This window comes from Heteronotia binoei, chromosome 15, assembly GCF_032191835.1.
Source record: "Heteronotia binoei isolate CCM8104 ecotype False Entrance Well chromosome 15, APGP_CSIRO_Hbin_v1, whole genome shotgun sequence".
NCBI classification, from domain to species: domain Eukaryota; kingdom Metazoa; phylum Chordata; class Lepidosauria; order Squamata; family Gekkonidae; genus Heteronotia; species Heteronotia binoei.
The window spans coordinates 17781707-17805602 of NC_083237.1; the positions used below are offsets into that span (position 1 = coordinate 17781707).

General features: G+C 44.8%; 1 protein-coding gene across 1 annotated transcript in view; it reads right to left on the bottom strand.

Annotated features, from left to right (window-relative positions):
• SLC12A6 (solute carrier family 12 member 6) overlaps positions 1–22576 on the bottom strand; it is a 59270-nt gene extending 36694 nt beyond the window's left edge. The window contains exons 1-2 of the mRNA XM_060255344.1: positions 22306–22576; positions 19990–21135 (exon numbers count right to left, since the gene is read on the bottom strand). Coding sequence (XP_060111327.1) covers positions 19990–20236 — 247 coding nt within the window. The 5' untranslated portion in view covers positions 20237–21135; positions 22306–22576. The remainder of the gene's footprint in view (positions 1–19989; positions 21136–22305) is intronic.
• Positions 22577–23896: the final 1320 nt, after the last annotated feature.

The following is a 23896-nucleotide window of genomic DNA, read 5'->3' on the forward strand; positions in this document are numbered from 1 at the left end:
TTGCTTCCAAGTGTAGGAAGTGAAGCTCCTAGCCTCACATGGCTTTTAATTACTCAACCGCACTTCTGTCCCACTTCAGCAGTCAGTCACCCTGCAATTCAGTTACTGTTTGACTAAAGGTCAACCCAGAGAATTCTCGCAGGGGAGCTCTAGCTGTCAACGGGTTACACAAGGCCCAGAGGTGGAAAGGATGGGAACCAAAAAGAAAAGCCACGGCATTCAGAGATGGAAAATCTGGCCGTCTAACAGAGCTAGAAACAGAAGCAGAGGCAAGTACCGGCAAAGACAGAAAGAGCCGATGAGAAACAAGGCCAGGTAAAAGCGATTAAACATTACTTCCTACCCAAACTTCTCGAGTGAAACACCACTGGGGAGGGTAAAGGGTAAGGAGGAAGAGTTGCCATATGAGGGGGGGGGGGGGGAGGAAATCTTCCAATTTAGGTCGCTCACCCGACACTGTAGTATCGCTGGGTTTCCAGATCTGCCCCGTAGCGACTCTTTTGTTCCCACCTTCATCCACTTCCCCCTCTTCATCATCTTCCACCTTGGTCACAGTGAACTGAGGCATGTTCAGGGCAAAACTTTCTCTCAGGTCAGGAAAGGAAGAACTAAAAGTGTTGGTGGATCAGGTGACCGGCAGCCCCCAGGGAAAGGGGAGGGATAGGGTGTGTGCACGTGTGTTGTGTTGACACACCTCTGCCGGTGTGTGCGTGCATGTGTCCAAGTGTAGGCAAGCCAGCAAAAGTCTTAACACGGGCGTGGAGAGGATTATCCCCTTCCCCGCCCCCCCTGCATCGCTTGCCCTCAGCACACTGGGAAAACGTGGACGCAGACTGGCAGGCGCACAGCTCGGATTTGCAGGCACCTTGTGAAATGGAGCAGGCAGATAACAGTTGCATAGAAACCTTTCATTTATGACTGTAACGCTGGAAGAGCTGGTTAGCACCTACATGACACCATTAACGTGGTTCCCTGGAAGTAAGAGAGCTGGAGGACTGGGAGGAGTTGCGAAGGTCATGTCTCCGGGGGCAGGAACCAGCCTATAATTAAGGAGACAGCCGAAGTAATTACAAATTACAAACAAAGGAATGACCAAGGCACAAGGAGTGCCTGTGGGGATAAGAAATGCGTTATGTAAAAGAACTAAAAACACTCTATAGCCATCCAGGCAATTCAACATCAGAAGACAATCTAGTCTGGGCAACGCGCCTTTTCCCAAAGCCATCATATGACTCAGAAAGCATAAGACTGCATGGTGAGAACTATCAACGGAGGGCTTTGATTCGCTATGAAACCACCCCCAGAATTTTTGGAAAATAATATGAGGCAAAAAAAAAAAAAAAAGGCTGACATGGACCTCCTGAGTTTTATTCTTGGTTTTTGAAGAATGGCAGGCAGTGGGGCAGGGAGAGCAAGGGCCAGCATTCCCATTTTCAGGTCTTCTAAAACAGAAGGATTCAGCTGGAACAGAAAATAAGTCTGGGAGCTGAGATCCATGTGCTTGACTTCTACAGTGGAGAGGGGAAAGCAGAGAAAGCAGTGAGATAAGGAACCTAAGCTTAGGCTGGAAACAGCCGCTCCTTTCTGTTTGACAAACCGTATCAGTCACGTCCCAGCCTTCCTCAAGGCCTGCGACTTCAGGAAAGGACTTCTGTTGAATCTGAACATGCACTCTCTGGTCAGACATGTATCCTTCATTTCTACATCCTCTCTTTGTTTGACACAGGGCTTTTTTTGGCAGCAGGAACTCCTTTGCATATTAGGCCATACACCCTTGATGTAGCCAATCCTCCTGGAGCTTACAGTAGGCCCTGTACTAAGAGCCCTGTAAACTTTTGGAGAATTGGCTGCATAAGAGGGGTGTGGCCTAATATGCAAAGGAGTTCCTGCTACAAAAAAAGCCCTGGCTTGACATAGATCCCAAGCCTTAGGGCTAGAAGTGCATTGCTTCTCTCTTGTACATCCTTGTTGCCACCAGATCTGATTTTAACAGAAGTATCAGTGGCCTAATATGTTCAAAGAGTGAGTGAATCCAGCAGTGAGCTGCTCTGGCTTTAAATACAGCAATCTCACCCGTGCTATTTATACCCTCAAGAGGCAGAGATTAGGACCGAGGCCATAACCAATTTAGAAGTCAGCTGAAGAAGGAAGCCACAGCCAGTGTCTCAAGTTGTTCCCGGAACAAGCTCCCCACGTGCCAGGGATCTGTGAGACTGGGACCATCTATCACGGCTGGCTTCCGGTGCCCTTTCCACATGGATGTTTGGACGTTTTGCTCCACCTTGGCTTCCTTACCTCAGCGTGGTTTGGGAAGCATCCACCAGATGTGATCTTCGGCTCGTCCTGTTTCCATGCTTTCCCCTGCTTGGCTGGAATCGCTGTCAAAGTTGGTTCAAGGTAATATTTTGAGGAAAAGTGCAGTTAAAGCACCTTTGGATGCTGGGTGCATGGGAAGGTGAGGGGTTTTTTTCTGGTGCCTTTTCCTTAGCTCAGTCCCTGTGGCAGCCACCACCACCACCACCCCCCGCCCCATACACATACCAGAGGGCATTTGTCAGGCTGTTATTTTTAAAAGTGGTAATGGATTTGGTGACAAATTGGGCCTGCGTCGGCTGGCAGGCCCTGGCTCTGCCTACCCCTCCTGGGATCCTGAAGAAGCCATTCCGCTCCACTGCCTCAGGATATTGCAACCGCCACTGTCCTTGACGTAGGCTCTAGTTAGGTGGGACAGCCTCCTAACCTCCCACCGGTGTCACTAGGAACGCCCTTCAGGGATTCCCAGGGATCTTTGGGGCTCCCTTAGAGAATTGGCAACTGGCCATTTTATCACTTTTCTCCTTCCTAGGGCTTCCCTGACCCACTGCCAGTGTTTCCAAGCTGCTGGGTGAACTATGTGGTACAGAGGGACTTCGCTCCTTCAACAATCAAAGGCTTTATTTTAAACTCAGAACTATTTACTGGCATATCAGAAGGGAATGGAAGAAGTAAAACAATGTAGATGAAAACACTTCATCTCTCTTCCTACTCTAAATCATGCCCTGTCTAGGTGGTACACAGTGCAGGCACTCTGGGGTAAGCTGGTCAAACATATACCCAAAATGGCCACCGTCTCTGGCCCAGGACCTGCCTTTGTCTGTGGCAAGCTTCAACTGACAACCACCTGGTTTCCTGCCCCCAAACTCAATCATATAAACAGCAGTTCCCACCCAGGAACTGGCTCTCCCTCATGCAGCATTCTGGGGCAGAACTCCTCTAACCTTGATGGATGTCCTATAAGGAGTTGCCCTCAGATTACTGGTAGAAGACAGGAGAGGGGGGGGGGGGAATAAGGAGATTAGGCCAAGTTTGGTGTAGTGGTTAAGTGCGTGGACTCGGAGAACTGGGTTTGATTCCCCACTCCTCCACATGCAGCTGCTGGAAGGGCCTTGGGTCAGCCATAGCTCTTGCAGAGCTGTCCTTGAAAGGGCAGCTTCTGGGAGAGCTCTCTCAGCCCCACCCACTTTACAGGGTGTCTGTTGTGGGCGAGGAAGGTAAAGGAGATTGTAAACTGCTCTGAGACTCTGAGATTTGGAGTGGTGGGCAGAGTATAAATCCAATATCTCCTTCTACTACTACTTCTCCTCCTCTAAAGTTTGATAGTCTCCTCCCATCTAACCCACAGACAGTTAAACCCACACACAAAATGGTGTTTCTCCAGACATATTGCAGTAGTTGCCAACTTTCAGTTTTTTAAAACAGTAAATCTCTGAACAATTTTGATCCAGAGTTATAAGGGGAAAGGTACTGGCTGCACATTTCACCTCATAACATCCAAATGGCAATGACTTATCTGTATAGACTTTTTAAAAAAGAAAAGAAAAAAAGCTGGGAACTACTGCATTGTTGAGATGGACTGTTACAAAGTTTTAATGCTATAGTGATGAAAAAAGTCCTAATTTTTTTTTAAGCAATGAAACGCCCTCCAGTAGTAGGAGGCAAGTGGCAGCCATGGAGGGCTGGGCCAGAAAAAGTATGGGCCAAACTTCCACGGGGATGTTTTATTGCCACTGTGAACACCTCTGCATTTGGAGCAGAAACAAGAACTACATGCAGAATCATCTCTGTGTGGAAGCAGCCCAGGATAAGCGTAGAGAGGCATACTCCCAGCTGAAGCTCAGGAGAAAAGGTGAGGCATATGGTGGACAGAGTCCATTTAGTTGGTTAAATCCAAGTAGCTTTTTCAGCTAGTAAAAAAGGAAGCAGGGGTCCTCTGTGATCACGCAAAACAAGAACAGAGACTATATTAAGGAAGAGAGTTGGGTGAGATTGAGGGGGGAAACTGGCTGGATCCTATCCAATGAGAGGAAACACACTACAACCTTCATTCCCATCCCATCCACAAACATTTTCTGCTCTTGGGCATGTTGCCAATGAAGGCATCCTGTGGAAAGAACTAAGCAGCCAACTACATGCAAAATCCTCAAAAGCAACCAGAATTATTACGTGGACCACTTGTTGAGCAAACGACATCTCAAAATTAATCATAAAATAAACAAGAAGAGAGGATTTTAAAATGTCTTGTTTAATACCATTAAATGTCAATGAGAATTTAATATGTATTGGCCCCCAGGGATGACCTAAAAACATACTGCACTTACATAATTTTTAGAAGAATACAACAGAGGAGTAGACGTGGAAGGAACAGATTGGGCTGGTGTTTCAACAACAACAAAAAAATCCCAATTTTGTCTGAGTTCAGAGTGCAAGAACAACAGCAAAGAATTCCAGCAATGCACATAAATCCACTTTCCCGTTATGCCTTTGAAAAATATGACCAGCAGATGTAGGATACAAAAAGCAGCGTGCTGTGAATGCACCTTAATTTGGATCAGGGCTCAGTACCAGAAATTAACTTTAGAATTCCAACCCAGATGGTACAAAATAGAATGCGAACTGGGATTAGAACTGTTTACTTAACAAGGTACAGTTAGGGTGGGAATTTGTCAAGCAAATCCACACACGAAAGGGACAGTGATTTTCACTGATTCCTCTTATATCAGCCCTCCAGCAACCCCTCGTGCTACTCCTAGGGGGTCCACTGCCCCCCCCCCGGGAGCAATATTGGGGGAGGGGGTATTTGGGACTGCAGGAGGAGGAAGGAGGTGAGCAAGCAGTGCTTCATGGGTGGAAATCCTACTGTCTGTGGTGAATTTTGGCAGGATCCAAGCCGTAGCCTCAGGAACACCCCTCCACAGACGTATTTGTCCGGCACCAGCTTTGTATGCCCTGAAGCACCAACTAAAATCGTTGCTCTTTGCCCAGGCATTTAATGGCATCTCACTGTTTAATCAGAGATTTCCTGGCTGTTTTATTTAGTTTTTCATTTGTATCATTGTGATAAGATTCCTTTTTACTTTAATTGTAAATCTCCTGGGCCTCTAAAGAAAGAAGGACAGCCTGACAGGTTTTGCTAGAACCTCTAGAGATACAAATCACACTGTGCATACAAAATATACAAACTGTAATAAAGATTTTCATAAGCAATACATCATGTGTCTTGATATCTATAAAATTCTATTCTATCAAACACTTAATTTCTGTCTCTATTATCAAACAATATACTACACTAGGGGGCCCCAACCCCTGGGCTGTGGACCAGTACTGGTCCGTGGCCTGTTAGCAACCGAGCCGTGAATTGTATAATTATTTCATTATATATTACAATGTAGTAGTAATAATAATAATAATACATTGGATTTATATCCTGCCCTCTGCTCCAAATTTCAGAGTCTCAGATTGACTCACAATCTCCTTTATCTTCTTTCCCCAAGACAGACATCCTGTGAGGTAGGTGGGGCTGAGAGAGCTCTCCCGGAAGCTGTTCTTTCAAGGACAACTCTGCAAAAGCTATGGCTGACCCAAGGCCATTCCAGCAGTTGCAAGTGGAGGGGTGGGGAATCAAACCTGGTTCTCCTAGATAAGAGTCTGCACACTTAACTACCACACCAAACTAATAAAAATAAAGTGCAAAATTGTATAATCCCAAAACCATCCCCCCACCCTTGGTCTGTGGAAAAATTGTCTTCCACCCGGTCCCTGGTGCCAAAAAGGTTGAGGGCCACTGCCCTACACAATATATTCCCTCTCACACGAAAAAGACTCTAGTTTAAGCTTAAATATGCAAGATCTCAATAATTTCCATATCAACAGGAGCATACACAATTCAACAGGAAAATCCAATGCAGTACACCAACTCTGATTTTGCAAGTGAAAATTCAACAGGTAAGTTCAGCAGGAGAATCCAGTGCATTGCATCAGGTAAATTAACTCCCATTCTACTAATGAGAACCACCCTTAAACAATAAGTTGACCCAGAGATTTCTACTAATAAGTACCAGTCTTGAACAATAAATTGCACCTGCCAGCAGCTTAAGAGTTTTTCTTCACAAGGTAGATTAGTCATCAATGAGAATCTGATTGAGAAGAACACAGGCTTTCTTCCTGTTTGAAATAATATCAATTGGAGGCTTATCTGTTTGAAATAATATCAATTTGTATGGCTTCTGAAAAAATAAGGGGCTACCTGAGTACCTGTTAAGGCAAAAATATAAACCAGAAGTGAAATTACTAAGGCAAAATAAAAGCTAATATAATTAAATGGAGAGAAGTCAAAGGATGAAGACGACACTGTGTTACCAGCATATAGCCTATTAAGGTTCCTGGGTGAAATATTGTGACAACTCCGTGTCAAGTTACTGTTTAAAACTGGTACTTATTAGTAGAATGGGGGTTGGTTAACCTGATGCACTGCACTGGATTCTCCTGTTGAATTTTCACTTGTAAAATCAGTTAACTTACCTAATGTACTGCATTGGATTCTCCTGTTGAATTTACCTGTTGAATTGTATATGTTGTGAATTCGGACATTCCCGTTGTTGTAGAAATTGGTGAGATATTGTATATTTAAGCTTGGAGTCTTTTTGATGTGAGATGGAATATATTGTGTAGGGTTAGGGTTATTGTTTGATAATAGAGATCTTTATTACAGTGTGTATATTTTGAACTGCAATTCAACAACAGCAAATATTTTGAATGCATGGTGTGTTTTTTATCTCTAATCTCCCAAACACTGTAACTTCCTGTATTGCCTGCTAGAACCTCTCCCAGATACTTGTACCCTGTACAACCAGAAGAGACAGAAATATCTAAATATCCCACATGCCGGACCTCTCCCCACAGAGCAGACACTAATCTGGAAGATTAACTAGCTTGTTTCTTCATCCCGAATCAAGGATTCCTAGTGATAGGCTCCAGAATACATTTAATCGATCAGTGCTGGCATGGAAATGAATCTCTTATTATTATTTATTCCTTACTGATCGTTGCCTGTATAAGCCTGGACCTAAACTTATGTCCCATAGCAGAGGAAAAGGAGACAGGTTAGCATATCACATGCAGAGGAAGAAAATACTACACAGGTCTGAACAAATGTTTCCACTGGATAAACTTTAGCTACACAAGCTTCTAACTTGTCGGGGCTCAAGAATAGCATTCTGCTTTCTAGCAGCACCAAATTAAATACCACTGTTCGAGAAACCTGCATCCAGCTAAAATTCAAATATTTCAAAAATAACCCCGTTTTGTTCTGCATTTTTTATACGATCCTTAACTGCCATGTCTGTTGAAATGGCAAACCTTGTTATACAAATACATTTCCACTCTGCCACAGGAATACTGATGTATCTCACACTGCCCTCCTGTATTTTTCAGACTACAAAACTCTCAATACCTCGTAAAGCATTTGCAGGCCATAGCAATACTTCAACTGTACTAGATTTTGAAGAAAGCAAGTGAAATTCATAGTCACTCTTTGATCTGTCTGCAATCCTAAAAATAAATTCTTCATTTGCAAGTGCTGGAACTGAACATCATCATACATCAGTCTCCAACGCGTAGTTATAAAATCTAGTAAATCAGTTCTTCCCACATATTGGGTTGGCTCCAACCAGTTCCCCCACCCCAATGTCGTCCAATTCCTCTCCCTACTACAGCCTCCATTCTACATGGCTTCTGTACGTGTAGGTCCCATGATCCCCAGCACAGAAGTTTTAGGTGGTCAAAGGGGATTCTATTTTTTTACCAGCAGAAAAGCAGATTGGATCCAAGTCGCTATGCTTTTTTCCCCTGTACTTTATTGCTATACTTAGCAAACGGAACAGAAATTTAAGCAAGATGTTTAATTTTACTAAAGAAGAAGTTCCAGTTTGGAGAACTAGCTTGGTGTAGTGGTTAAGAGCGGTGGACTTTAATCTGAAGAGCCGGGTTTGATACCCCCCTCCTCCACATGAAGCCTGATGGGTGACCTTGCGCCAGTCACAGTTCTCATCAGAGCTTTCTCATCAGCCTTCTCATCAGCCCCACTTATCTCACAGCGGATTGCAAGTCACTCCAAGACTCCTTCACTTCAGGTAGTGAAGAGTGGGGCATAAAACCAACTCTTCTACTTCTTCTTCCATCCAAGGTTAACTTCAAATTTGGACCACTTGATCAGCTTTTGCCTCATCTTATTCTCCAATGGGGCAACCTTATCTAGCATGATTAGACAATTAACAGCTAGTAATATCTAGCTTTCCGTTTTGCCATGAATATTTTTATGTTGCCTTTAAGCTCTAACTCAGCTTGTTTCCGAAGAATAGCAAGTTACTCACTAACTTTTCTACGAATTGTCTGATAACCCCGCAAAAAATTAAGTACATAGCAGTATTACACCAATTCCCTATAACTTAGACTGCTCAGACTGAACCAAAACAGCTAGCGTCTCTATACAAAGGTTAACAATCTCTAGGGCTTTGTTGTCTTGATGAAATAAAAATGCTCTGGTAATTGTATGCCTACCACCACTCTTTTATTCACCATTCAACAGTTCTTAACCTTTAATCCGCTATTGCCCAAGCATGCAACATTTTGAGTGAATCCCAAGCCACAAGTAAAAAGTTAGGAAACAGGACTCCAGACAAGTTTTTTTTTTTTAAAGTGCCAATTTCTACTTGAGCCTAATTGCCAATTTTTGGAGAACCTGTTTCTCCCTTGCCTTTGTTACTCTTACAATGCCCATTCTGTTGTGTTCTTTCTGGAAGCTCATCACACATATCTAATTAGTTTCACAGACGGAACAGTATCATTTTTGCTGGGGTTTGCCCCACACAGAAAAGCAGGCATTCTTGTTCAATTTCTGTTTGTTGTATGCCACCTTTTTAAAGCGCCTAGGGAGACATCTAGGATCTGGGATTTTCTCTTTGGGTGGGGTAGCTGTATAAAACCACTGTACTCTGCTGACTGTCAAAAGCCATTGCAAACAGCGAAAAAGGAACTACCGAAAATCCCAGGTCTACCTCTTTTGAGCTCAACGTTCCGAATGTCCCCAAAATATATACAAGACATTTGTCCTGTTAAAAACCATTTCAGCCATCATATTGACACATATCACACAGTTTGGGGAGGAGGGAAGTGTAACAATTTGCTCCATTTTAACCAGTACCTGATCCTTCTACCTTTGCTGCTACTATCTTATACCTCCACTCCAACACACATACAACATACCTTATCTCTATACAAAGGTTAACAATCTCTGCCTAGGGCTCTGTTGTCTTGATGAAATAAAAATGCTCTTGTGATTAGATGTCTACCACCACGCTTTTATTCACCATTCTTTTATTCATCATTGTACACCTTCAAAGCAACTCACGGATAACGAATTTTTACTTGTCTCGGGCCAGTAGCTACAGTGATAGAGCTTGTTGGTAGCCATGCAACTATACTATTACACTGAATTCAGAGTACCGCAGTTTAAGAAGAATGCTGAAAAATATCTAGAAGGCAAACGGTATGTGGAAAGGCTAGAAGATGTGTGAAGATTTATTTTACCCAGAGAACCAAAAACTAAGGTAGTTTTATCACTGAAGAGCCCATCCCCCCCCCCCATTACAACTGCATCCGACTCCACCACCTCTTCCATCATTTCTCCTCCCACCCACACATTTTGTCTTTGGCTGATTCATGCACGCTCTTATACATCAAATGAACTGGACAGGTGATGCTGCTTTGTGGAAGGTGACAAAACAATTAATAAAAGAAATCCAATGGTCAGGTAAACAAGGAAGGTGAAAGGACTCTGCTAATGATGGATATACCTGCATGGCAGCTTTACTACCACCCGTTCAGCTGTAAAACATGCCCACCACGCACAACAAACCCTGGTTCATAGTCCATTCTTCTGAATGTGGAGATTCCACTCAGTCACCATGGCTGGTAGCCACTGATATTGTCCTCCAGGAATCTATCTAATCACCTTGTAAAGCTGTTTATTCTGTGGCTACCACTTCATCCTCCAGCACATTTTAATCACTCTCTGGGCAAAGTATAGGCTTCCCAACCCTCCCGCCCTGGCGGGGGACCCCAGGATTTACAGCGTCTTCCCCCGCTCTCAAAAAAAACGGAAGCAGGGGGAGGGGGGAAATGGCGCCAAGGAGCATGGCGAGCCGCCCCATCTCGGAGGAACAGCTAAGGTGAACTGGAGAAGAGGCGGCAGCAGTGCAGCGGCATCGCCTGCTCCGCCTCTGAGGTAAAATCAGAGAAGGGGAGGGTGGAGGCAGGCCAGGAGTGTGGCAAGCCGCGAATCTGGGTCCTTCTAGGACCCGGACTCGCGGCTCGCCATGCTCCTGGCCTGCCTCCACCCTCCCCTTCTCTGCTTTCATCTCATAGGCGGAGCGGGCGACGCCGCTGCACTGCCGCCTCTTCTCCGCTTCACCGTAACTGCTCCTCTGAGATGGGCTCAGCCTGAGCCCATCTCAGAGGAGCAGTTACAGTGAAGCGGAGAAGAGGCGGCAGCTGTGCAGCGGCGTCGCCCGCTCCGCCTATGAGGTGAAAGCAGAGAAGGGGAGGGTGGAGGGAAGGAAGACATTTAAAAAGGTGTGCCAGTGATGCTTGTCACACCCTTGCTCCTAGCTCCACCCCAGTGTCTCCTGGCTCCACCCCCAAAGTCCCCAGAGATTTCTTGAATTGGACTTGGCAACCCTAGCAAAGTAATATTTCCTTTTGTCCGTCCTGAACCTACTGCCCCCATCAGTTTTCATTGGATCCCCTTGAGTTCTAGTATTTTGGGAGAAGAAGGGGAAACATCTCTTTGTCAACTCTCTCCACCCTTTGCATAATTTTATAAACCTTTATCATGTCCCCCTTAGTCATCTCTTTTCTAAACTGAAAAGTCTTCAACCTTTCATCGCAGGGACAGTCCTCCATCCCTCTAATTGTCTTGGTTGTCCTCCTCTGCACTTTTTCAAGCTCTGCAATGTCTTTTTTGAGACATGGGGACCAGAACTGTATTCCAAATGAGGCTGCACCATAGATTTATACAGGGCATTCCTACCTGCAAAAGACTTTTCTTAATCTAACTCAGAGGCCTTCCTCAACCTTTTTGGCACATTGGGTGGTTTGGGAATTTTGATAAAGTATAATGGGCACCACCACACTTGGATGCCATGTGAGTTTGGACTAGTCATAAAATGGCTGCTGTGGGGGAACAATTTCAAAATGTCTGAAGATTCCAAGTCTAGCATCCTCCTCCGAAGGGAGCAGATATTTCTGATGGGAGAGCACAGCAGACAAGTTTCTCACAGGCATTAAAGCGAGCAAATTAACCCTGAATGTGTTTTGAATACCTTTTGATAAGGAAGGAATACTACACCCCTTCTACATCATGGTTGGGATTGCAGGCTTTGGTGTACATCTGAGAAAGAAAGACTTAACCCAGCTCAGGGGTTCTACAGTGCATGTGAAATGAACAGATGAGGGCCGTAAGCCGGGAAAGCAAAAGAGCAGCTTGTTACAGGTTCAAAGGAGAAAAAACAGGGGGGGGGGGAATAAAGAGGGCAGAAAGCAGATTAGTATCTGGTATAAACAACAAGAGTACAGAGGAAGTTTAGCGGAACACATTATATTGTCTGAGTAATTGGTTTGGTCGCAGTCAGGTCACAGACAAATACAGCATTTAATGTATCAACCAAACAATTAAGCAGAATCCCTAGAATTCCAACTAAATACAATTTCTAGCAGTCCCACAAATGTGTGTATTTACATGCAAGGCAGACTTTTTCATGAGGAAAAGTCCTCCCCCCACTCCTTCTTTTCCAAGATGGCTTTGTCTGCTATATAGAGAATGATAACTTTTGGTACTTTGACAAGACTTCTCCAAAAACAACCCTCCCAGTTTACAGAAAATGGGAACTGTGTGTACAGGAGAAAAAGACTAAAACTAGTATGCAGACTAACATACTTTGCTTATAACCAGGCCTTGAATTCAGCAGGAGCTCACAGGAGCACAGCTCCTGAATAGGGTTGCCAAGTCCAACTCAAGAAATATCTGGGGACTTTGGAGGTGGAGCCAGGAGACTTTGGGGGTGGAGCCAAGATCAAGGCTGTGACAAGCATCATTGAACTCCAAAGGGAGTTCTGGCCATCACATTTAAAGGGACGGCACACCTTTTCAATGCCTTCCTTCCATAGGAAATAATGAAGGATAGGGGCACCTCCTTTTGGGGCTCATAGAATTGGACCCCCTGGTCCAATATTTTTGAAACTTGGGGGGTATTTTGGGGAGAGGCACTAGATGCTATACTGAAAATTTGGTGCCTCTACCCCAAAAAACCGCGCCCCCCCAGAGCCCCAGATACCCACGAATCAATTCTCCATGATTTTCTATGGGAATAAATCTCCATAGGGAATAATAGAGTTCCCAGCAGACATTTCCCTCCCCTCCCCCCGCTTTCTGCCGACCCTGAAACGGGGGGAGGGCCTCTAATTCGGGGGATCCCCTGCCCTTACCTGGGGATTGGCAACCCTACTCCTGAACCTTTCTGATGGTTCCCCTTCCTCCTCCCCACCTTGTCCACTGAATAGTAGGTGCAGCTGTATAATAATATCTGCATGAGCTCCACCACCTATTTTTCTACAAAACAACCCCTGCTAATAACACACACTCTACAAAGCCACTACAGAAATATTCAATGATGTGCTCCTTTGTTACTGTATGTATTCTAATTAAGATGTGCAAATACATAAAGCCAGGCTTTCCAATGGACTGTGGCTGAGTGGCAAGGCATATCCTTTGTACACAGAGGGTTCCAGGTTCTGGTCTCAGCTGCTCAAGTTCAAAGGCTCTCAAGTAACAGCTGCTGGGATGGGGTATCTGTATGTGATACCCTGGGGAGCTGCTACTGGTCAGAGTGAATAATACGGAGCTAAACGGATCAATGATCTAACTCGGTATAAGCTACATATTTTCAAACCTACACAGGAGAAAGCAGCCGGCCCTGACAACTGGTATCTTCAGAAAATTAAACAATCTGCATTGCGTTTGTTCCCCAGACTTATGTATATTTTAAAAAGTCAAGTGAGCTCTGGCTGTGTAAACGAAGTCTCTAGAAATGCAGGAAATACCAAGCCCTCGAAGTGTCTCTGTAGATTGTCAAAGCATACTGGAAGGGGGGTCAAGCGGGACCACAGCATATGTTCGCCTACACAGAATGTCTGGCTTCCTTTCGCACACACACACATCTTGGGGGGAGTCACTGCATCTCCCAGGAAATAAACTAGGCGAGGAGGATGGGACATAGAGTCCCTGAGGCGCTCACTGGCTTACTGGCTACATAATCTATCTCCTCTCATATTGTGAAATGTGGAGATGGGGGAAGGGAGACAAGGCTCCATTTGTAACCTCAGAGATGCTGGGTCCTAAGAGGGTTTTCAGCTAGAGAAAAATGGCAAAAATGCCGGCAGCTGTATTGGGCCATTACAAGATGAACGCTAACAGAGAAAGATGATGAATTGTGAAGTGGCCTACATTTGCAGTGCAGGTCAGCATACAATATCAGTGTGATCTGAAGAAGTAAAACTAGAAACGTCTACTATAAGTTGGTGCCTAGGAAAGAGGGGGGGGGGGGGGATGCAGCCAGATTTGCGGGGAAATTTCCAGCGCTTTGTTTTCCCATAGAAAAATGTCAACTTATACAGATTCATTGTTTCATAAAATTAATAACAGTGAATGGATGCCATTGCCGATACAATATCAGGCCAGCTTGGCAGTTTTAGAGATGTAATTAATATTTCCCAGATTACTATCCCTCGGAGATGCGTGAAACAGTACGTGTGTGTTTTACCGATTGTAAATCAGGGGTAGGTTGGGGGGTGGAATCAGGCCACCATTAGGTATCCTCCAAATAAAAACCAAGTTTTGAGCTTGATTGTCAGGTCAAAATCAAAACCAAAGGTACAACTCCTACACATATATGTACATGTATACGCATATGCATATTTTCTCACATATGATGGAAGGGAAACTCTTATGAAGCATCTAGTAAGAAATTAACAAGCAACATGATTGATGTGGTGCCTGCTGATCACCATGGAGGAGAGTTAAATTCTGCCAAAATAAGTTAACTAGACCCCCATGTCCATGGCATATCATGCACAGTCTGTGGGTGTGCTATAATTACGGTATCAATTTTTCCGCTCCACCTATTTAAGTGTAAACAACGTAAAGCAGCAGTACCAGTAAAAGACTGCAAATGCTTTCACCCTCCTGGAAGATTAACAGTGTAATCCAGTCGCTGAGTTTAGATGAGTGCAATTATGTTTGGGATGGCACTGTAGGACTCAAAAGTGCAAGGCAAAGAACTACAGAAGCCAACAGGGAGAGGAGACCTCTTATCCATTTCCGTGGCTGGCAACATGAAAGCCAGTGCTATTTTGTACTTGTTTTAAAACTGCACTAGGATTTGAGGGACATGAATCCAGACACTGTTTCTGAGTCTTGCTACTTTTAAGAATTCACATCAACCCTTATAAGTCGGAATCAAGCAAATCAGAGAAGGAAGAAGGCATGTGACTGGGATGAGTAAGTAGGAAGGACATCAGCAGGGGGATGGACAAGCACAGGCACAGAGTTAGAAAGTTAGGGTTGCCAATCCCCAGGTGGGGGCAGGGGATCCCCCGGTTTGGAGGCCCTCCCCCCCGCTTCAGGGTCATCAGAAAGCGGGGGGAGGGGAGGGAAATATCTGCTGGGAACTTTATTATTCCCTATGGAGATGTATTCCCATAGGAAATAATGGAGAATGGATCCGCGGGTGTCTGGGGCTTTGGGGGGGCTGTTTTTTGAGGTAGAGGCCCAAAATTTGCAGCGTAGCATCTGGTGCCTCTCCACAAAATACCCTCCAAGTTTCAAAAAGATTGGACAAGGGGGTCCAATTCTATGTGCCCCAAAAGAAGGTGCCCCTATCCTTCATTATTTCCTATGGAAGGAAGGCATCCCTTGGAATGTGATGGCCAGAACTCCCTTTGGAGTTCAATTATGCTTGCCACACCCTTGTTTCTGGCTCCGTCCCCAATGTCTCCTGGATCCACCCCCAAAGTCCCCAGATATTTCTTGAATTGTACTTGGCAACCCAATAGAAAGTGGAAACAGATCAATGACGTCCTCCTCTCCTGTTCTGAAAGGGGGAACCCAGCCTGACCACGCAAGATAAGAAGGACCCATGCTTTTTTAAAAAAATCACCCAGCTACCAAAACTTGCTCATCAAAAAGCAATGTAGAGAACTGTTTCTTTGAAACAACATATGTCACAGGTATGGGTGGGACTAGCTGATGCAAGAAGCTGTTTTTAAGGCCCTTCAGGATTCTGTCTAAGCTGCTGTACTCACTCCACCATCAGAAATGTTTAGCTTCTTAACTAAAACAATGCCTTATTTTAACTTTGAGTATGTCTTACAGTCTAGTGTTGGTGAACTGTATTCTCAGCAGTCATATCATTTCATGTCATACCTTTTTTCATTTGTTGTTACCTGTTTTGATAGATTGCGGATATATTTTATATATCATTATTGTATATGGTTTTGTTATATTGATTGTGAAATAAAGTTTGAAAATTTAGAAGAAGAAAAAGAAAAAAGAAATGAAGGTGAAACTGCTGCCACTGCAAGCTGCAACACAAAACACCAGAATTCTCCTGGAAAGAGTTGGGTGACCCACCACACAGCTACGTGCTGTGTAGCTCCAATCCACTCACTCAGCCTGGCTATTTGTTGCTGAAAGGAGTCACAGCTTGGGGTTTCCATATTAGCTCTCTACCTGCCTCCAGGTAAGTCACCTGGTCAGTATCCTACTGTGCCCTTCAAACACAGCAAACACAGGGTTTGGCTGCCAGCTCTACCATGGCCTGCTTCTTCTGCTTCTTGAAGCCTCTCCAGTGACTACTAGAACTCTGCAGCTCCACCTCTGACCACAACAGCATTACAGTAAGCTCAACTGAAATTCACTCGCGCTGAAATTCCATAAATCCTAATGTAATTGCCTCCGTGCTCATTTTCCATCACAATCAATGTGAAACACTCTGCCGAGTATATGGGGTACCTCCCAAATTCACAAATGTACAGGGATATTCTTAATTGCCCCTTGCTCTGGCAGTCAGTCCAAAGTAGAGCGTTACCATCTTGCAGATATAATGCATGAGAGTTGAAATGCGGGCAGGCACAGCTAATGGCTGGAGAAAAGGTGGCTGCTCTAGTGGTGAGTTTAGATACATCAGTCACTCAACAAAAATAAATCCCGCTGATACATCATCTGAGAAGGAAAAAAAATGAACATTTATGAAAATACAGTGTATAACGCAAAGCATGTGCTCCATAGAGATGCCCATTTATTTTCCACAGCTCTTGTGGCAAAGTGTTATTTATTTTAACCCTGCCTTTTGAATGGGTTTAATGCAATTTACCAATTGCAGTAAAACTGACAGAATAAAAGTCTCCAAATGTCAAAATACCAGCCAACAGAGAGTAAAAGAGTTACTAAAAAACAGCAGATGGGCTTGAAAAAAAGGCAAGAAGTCTTACAGAAAAAGCTTTGCAGGCCTTTCTAAAAGGCCGCTATGCGTGAACATAGAAAACTGGGCTGCAATAAGCCAAACCGTTGGTCTATCAAGCTCACAGCGTCTACAGCTCTGACTAGGAATGGCTTTGCGGGGTCTCAGGTAAGGGATTTCTCATTACCTGGCACCTGATCTTTTCAACTGAAGAGGCTGGGAATTGAATCTGGGACCCCCGGCATGCAAAAGCAGGTATTCTACCACAGAGTCACACCTTCCTTCCTTGATTCTGGAGGTTTTTATTACTTACCACTGGGCCCCAAATAAAGAGGGAACCTCGCATCCCACTTCCTGCAGCCTGTTCCATGAAAATCTGCTACAGTGTAGAAAAGGCACATGAATGGACTGCAGGAGTGCATGCCTAACAGGGACTGCTGAGAGACGTACAGATACAGCCAAGGACTAAAATACTAGGTTATCAACTTTTTTTTTTACAGGTGCTGTGCCCATAATATTTATATTTTTATAGCACGCCAATCAAATAATGGAAAAATCTCATCCTGTTCAATTTTCATCAAGCTGCATGCTACTGAAGGTACAAGAACAGGGTCACTAACAAAAAACCAAAAACCAGGTGCCAAGCCTAATTGGTATCACACCAGTAGTAAAACAACAGCATCAAAACACATCCAAAGAATTCTAAAACCCAATTTCCAATGGCAGGGGTCCCAACCCCCAGTCCGGTACTGGTCCGTGACCTGTTAGCAACTGGGCCGCGGAGTGAGGCAGAGACCTTTGCCTGCTCCTCATTTAAAGACCCTCAAGGGGGGGGGCAGGACGGGGTGTGGGCATGGGGGCAGTCTGTGCAGCAAAAACCCCAGCACCCCCCAGTCCGTGGAAAAATGGTCTTCCACAAAACTGGTCCCTGGTGCCAAAAAGGTTGGGGGCCACTATCCTACTGTATTCACTCCCATGAGGAGCTTTTTGCAACCAATGAACTTACTACTGTGGGTTAGTAAAGTTATAATTCCTCCTCAGGTTTTTTTCTCCCTCTAGAAGCCCGCAGGAACACTTGGAGAACATTTGGATTGCTTATGCATGAGTATATATGTGGATGGCACTCAACTGGTACATAGATGAAAGGCGTTTGATTGGGAATTTGTTGTCATTCTTTGAAGAACGAATACGCCTATGAAAGATATGGACATAGGGAGGATAAGGAAGGATGGGCAAAAACGGTTGGCCCAATTGGAAGACATTTTAAATACTGCATGTCCCTCTGAGGCTCCAGAAATACAGATATTCACACAAAAATATTCTCTTACCATCACTGACAACCTTGCAAGAGCGCCTACAACAGGTACCAGCCATGCAAAGATTTACTAGCCTACTGGCCTGCATATACTTATGTCAGCTAGCTGAGACTACAACAACGAATTGGACAAAAATCAAGATCAATTCTCTGTTTATAAACTCTCTTGTTGCCCACAGGTGATTCTTACGTGCTATAGTAGCAAGTAAGGCAAGTAGCTTATTTCCAAGGCTCGATCAATGGTCCTCTATATGGGACTTTTTGAATTTAAGATACCAATTGCATCCATTGCCTTACTATTTCTTGTGCAATACAGCATTCATTCTCTCTAATTCTCAAATTGTGACTGCATCACAGTGAACATAATTTTAGACAGAATGGAGCATGCTGTGTTTCAGTATTGGTGTACAAGAGAGAAAGATGTCTATTTGCACTTCTGTTTTTTTAGACACTAGAACAGGGGTGGCCAAACTGTGACTCGGGAACCACATGTGGCTCCCGGAGGTCAAGGAGGAATTAATGCAGGCTTACTCTCAGGTACACCAGCGGAACATTGGAACCTCAGTCAGCCTCTGAGCACCGACTCATAGAAGGGGAAAACAGACAGGTTTGCAAGCTCTTCTCCTCTCCCACAGAGGTTGCCTGAAGACCAGAGGTGTAGGGTTCTCCCTTAGTTTCATAGTTCTTGTAGGAGCTGCATTTACTAACTTTGATGTCAAGGCAAAGAAAGATGCATAATGATGCAAACGGTGGTCAATGATCTATATGGTACATGTGTGTTTCTTTCCCCCACTGGTGCCAAAAAATAATTCCCTATGCTGCTCTTACGGGGACTGCTATTCCCAGCTTTTTTTTTTTTTAAAGTCTCCTAAGCATGGCCATGTTGTAATGAGCATACATATGTATTTTATCTTTCGGTGCAAAGAAAGTATTAAAGAGTTTTAATAAAGACATATGTGTAATATTTGTTCATGTCTTGCGGCTCTTAATCATCTGACATTTATTCTATGTGGCTCTTACATTAAACAAGTTTAGCCACCCCTGCACTAGAAGATCTCAGCGTGCCTGGATTTAAAAAAACCTCTTTAAAGGTTCAGTGTCGCTATTCATATATCTCACAATGGAAGATAGGACTCTGAGTCACTGGCGACTAAGCAAAGCCCAAAATCCATTAGATAAGAGAATCCGCAGGATTAAGGGAACTGAAAATGTCCCGAGTCATTTCCCATGAGTCTTGCTCAGCATTTCCTGGCACAAGAGAAAAACTGAAGAAAAGGGATCTGAAAAAAAATCAGCAGTGCCAAGAACCTCAAGAAGAAGCCATAGCCTGGAGGCAGCATATATTTGAGAAACTAAGACAATGACCGTATTTTCCCTGCAAGAGGGATCAGGAGATGAAATGTTAAAGCCAACTTACTTTGGAAAGCTATCTCAGGAAAATCCAGACATGTCTGAAAATGCCACCACCATGCCAAAAGACCATGTCAGGGAGACATTTATCTGTCAGTCTTGTTCAAGAATCCCCTCTGTCATCCAGCTTGCATTTACCAAGTCACATAACATAGCCCTTTATCTCTGGAATGCAGCCAGGAGTCGAACTGTCAGTTCCTCAAAATCTAAACAACAACTTTCCCAAACGTTGTGCAATTCCATCGTATGCTCAAGTCCTCTCCTTAGACATCTAAACATCTGCATCCTTCATGTACAACCACATTCAAATCTACGTCTAACCTCCAGTCATTGCGTTTCCATTCTCTCCAAAACGATACAGCAAAGGCAACCTACCTTCAGCCCCATTTGTGTGGGGATTGGCTGTCTTCTCAGTAGTGGGCTCAGCTGCTTCAGTGGCCAGAGATGTGGTTGCTCTCGAAAAATCACTGACACCCTCACTGCGGCTTGTTTCGGGGACACTTTCACGGGAGCTGAAACGAACGCGGGAGCTAGAGCGGGAGCTGAGGTCGGGGCTGGTGTCAGACAGGCCCGGGATATCATCAATTTTAGTGGGGGTAACCATGAACCGGACAGAAGCCATCTTGTCAGTCGGAATGGAAGGAAACAATAATTACTTCCTTTACAATGTCACCCAGAAGTTTTCTGGTGTGCTAAGAAATCAGAAGACTACCATTTGTGAGGACACACAAGACAAGAGTGCTACCGAAGGCTCTCTTAAGAGAAAGATTCATATCTAAGCATTTATTCATGAACGGATCTGAAGCAACGTGGATTCTAGATATCCAGGTGGATTTCCCGCAAACATGATCGAAGGTGGTGACAGTCCATGATTTTGTACACCAGTATTTCACAGACAAGTGCTTCCAAGTTTACTAATGATCAGGCAAACACATCATAGTTGTATGTTCCCAGAGGTAGCCTATACATCCAAACGAAAGACAGTTGTCATCGTTATCGGCCAAAGCGCCATCCTACAAATTTCGGGCACTAATGTACGCCACTAAGAAGTTGTCTCATAGATTATGGCAAAAGCATCTGTTTATTAGGTAAATATTTTTGGCACAGCGAAATGCATAGAGGTAATTTCTTTCCACATGGGAAAATTTAAGTGCAAAGATCTTCAAAGAGCAGGAAAAGGCCAGAGGGTCTCAGATCACAATCCACCTGCTTCCAGTATACCATACAAGGAAAGCACATATCTTTGCTAGAAATTTCACTAAATATTCTTGTGCAGAAAGAGTGACGAAAGAGGTTTCAGATTTCAGAGCAAGGAAAAGAGAATTTCACAGTGTTCTGGTGCAAGAAGTTAAAAACAGATTGTGTGGTAACTCCTTGAGACGTGGCCAGTGTAAAAGCTATGCATTTTCTCCACAGATTCCTGGTCCTTTTTCAAAAGTTCTGGCGTGAGAGGATAACTGATGGGGAACAGAATGACCACCGTTCTGATGGTGCAAGAGGATTCACATTCTCTATAGGGTCCTGGAGAAATAAGAGCAAATGTATGTAACTTGGCTGTTTCACACACAAAAAAAGAAGCAGGGATGAGTCATATATACACTGAGGGCCCCCGGATGCAACACACCAGTGCCAAGAAGACCCCATACCTCGGCACACATCTGCTATTCCAAGAGGCAATGAAGGCAGGTTAGTACAATTAAGGCAGCACAGAGCAAACCCGATGCAGAAGCATTCAACCATCACGCATTATCACATAACAGAGAATGTGATTTGCTGATGTCATTAAGGGTGCAAGGGTGTGCATGTGTGGGGGGTGGGGACAGAAAGATGGTGAGCACATGGCAAAAGGCACGCAACAATTCCCCAGCACAGCACAACAGTGTCAGAAGCCACCACAAGCCAAAGCTGTGCTAGATCAAGAGCAGGGAGGCAATGTACAAAGTAGGCGCATGACCCATAAAGCCATGGACATATGAACAGAGGCTAGATGACCATCTGACAGCAAAGCTGCTATTATGCCCCGAGGGGAGAAGTACTTGTGAATTTCCTGCATTGTGCAGGGAGGGGATTGGACTAGATCAGAGGTCCCCAACCCCCAGGCTGTGGACTGGTATTGGTCCGTGGTCTGTTAGCAACCGGGCCATGAGTTGTATGATTATTTCATTATATATTACAATGTAATAATAGAAATAAAGCGCACAGTTGTATCATCCCAAAACTATCACCTCCCCCCATCCCAGTCTGTGGAAAAATTGTCTTCCACAAAACCGGTCTCTGGTGTCAAAAAGGTTGGGGACCACTGGACTAGATGACCCTGAGGATCCCTTCCAATTCTATGGTTCTGTGAAGCAATGCCGACCAAGCAAACCGTGCCGGTGATGTGCCAGAATATCCCTCTGGCTTGTGAGGGTCTGTCCTAGAAGGCCACCCACTCACACACTCTAAGAGTGGACTACCGTTAAGGAAAAGCACAAGAATTTTTGGCGACTAAACCAAAACCTATATTTGGCAGAGAAGACTAAAGGAGCGCAGGTGCGTGCGTTCCGTGTTCCACCTTGCCCAGGGAAGGGGAAGAAACTGCGCGTGCGCAGCGCTCTCATATCTCCTCACTCCCCCCCCCCCCCCCCAACTCAGCGCCGCGTTGCCCAGAAAGTAACGGGAAGGCAGTTGGGTGACCGTTAATTTGTTTACCTGAGGCGCACGCCGCGGCTGCTCCCCCGCGACGTTCTGAAGGGGGTCTCCTGCCTCCTCTCAAACTGCCTGAAGAGCGCGCGCCGCTGCCGCCACTGCAGCTGCAGCTCCCACCGCCGCCACTGCTGTGCTGCTGCTGCTACCTCAAATGCCGGTTTCTAAGTGGGAGGGGCGGGGGGAGAAAATGAGCCGAACTCTCCTTAGTTGTCCTCATGCTCCCCCTCCTCCTTGCTTTGGCACATGCGTAGAAGAAGCAAGCATTTCGCCGGCTGCTGTTGCCGGGCTTTCTGCTTCTCCAAAAAAGCCGCTGAACGGGGTGGAGGGGGCGGGGCTGTGTCAAGAAGCCCAAGAGCGGCGCAAAAAGGCTGCTGGGAGCTGTAGTTTTCTTTCAGGAGGGGAGGTAGTCTGTATTCCAAAGCAAATAATATGTATGCCAAGAAAAGAGGCAAGCATGCAAGGAAATCAAAAAAGCGAATAAATATGATAGGATGATGTGTCGACCAAGCAAAATAAGAATAATCAGGAGAGTAGTTACGACTTCTGTACAATGCCGTATTGTAACTGAGGGATGCGTTTTATCTTTCGTCGACCTCCACTGACAAATGGGGGACCATTTTTATTCACATATAGTTAATATACGCCACATGTTTTTCAATGCAGGTTTTTAAAAAAAGTTCTATTCCTCAGTCACAAGGCGCGCATAGCCCGCCTTATCCCATAAGGCAGTTTAGCAATTTTGCTAGAAACCACTCATGTCCTCCCTCCACCCCCTCCCGACTAAAGTTTAGGGTTTTTTTAATTCCATTACATCCACGGTCATAAAAATACGCATGTAGAACACAGACATCAACAACTATAAAGCAAACATCCACATTTTACAATTATTAATATTTAACATTTCAGTCAGTGTTCAAAGTGCTTTGCACACAATGCACGCGTCTTGTAGGTTTTACAACAGCCCTGTAAGGTCGGGGTGCCAACTGCCAGCCTCCAGGTGAGACTTGGGGATCCCCCTGGAATTACAGCTCAGCCCCAGATAGATCCCAGGGGGCATCCCTGCTGGTCTGAAGCAGTAGAGCAAAGCAAGAGCCAAGGGCACCTTTAAGACCAACAAAGTTTTATTCAGAATGTAGGCTTCCGTGTGCTCCAAGCACTTCATCATACGAGGAATCGGGTACAGTAAGTAGGGCTATGTATAGCTGGTAGGCAGTGGTTTAGAATGCAAAATGGTACATATTTAAGATCCAATGAGGGACGGTGGCTCAGTGGTAGAGCATCTGCTTGGGAAGCAGAAGGTCCTAGGTTCAATCCCCGGCATCTCCAAAAAAGGGTCCAGGCAAATAGGCGTGAAAAGCCTCAGCTTGAGACCCTGGAGAGCCACTGCCGGTCTGAGAAGACAATACTGACTTTGATGGACCAAGGGTCTGATTCAGTATAAGGCAGCTTCATATGTTCATATGTTCAATGACAGAACAGTAAAATTAACAAACTGAGCAAACCTTTTGATCTGAGTAGCACCAGCATGCGAAAGCAACAAAACAGTAATATGTCAAAATGTAAGAATGTCTGTCAATCACTCTATTATGTAAGC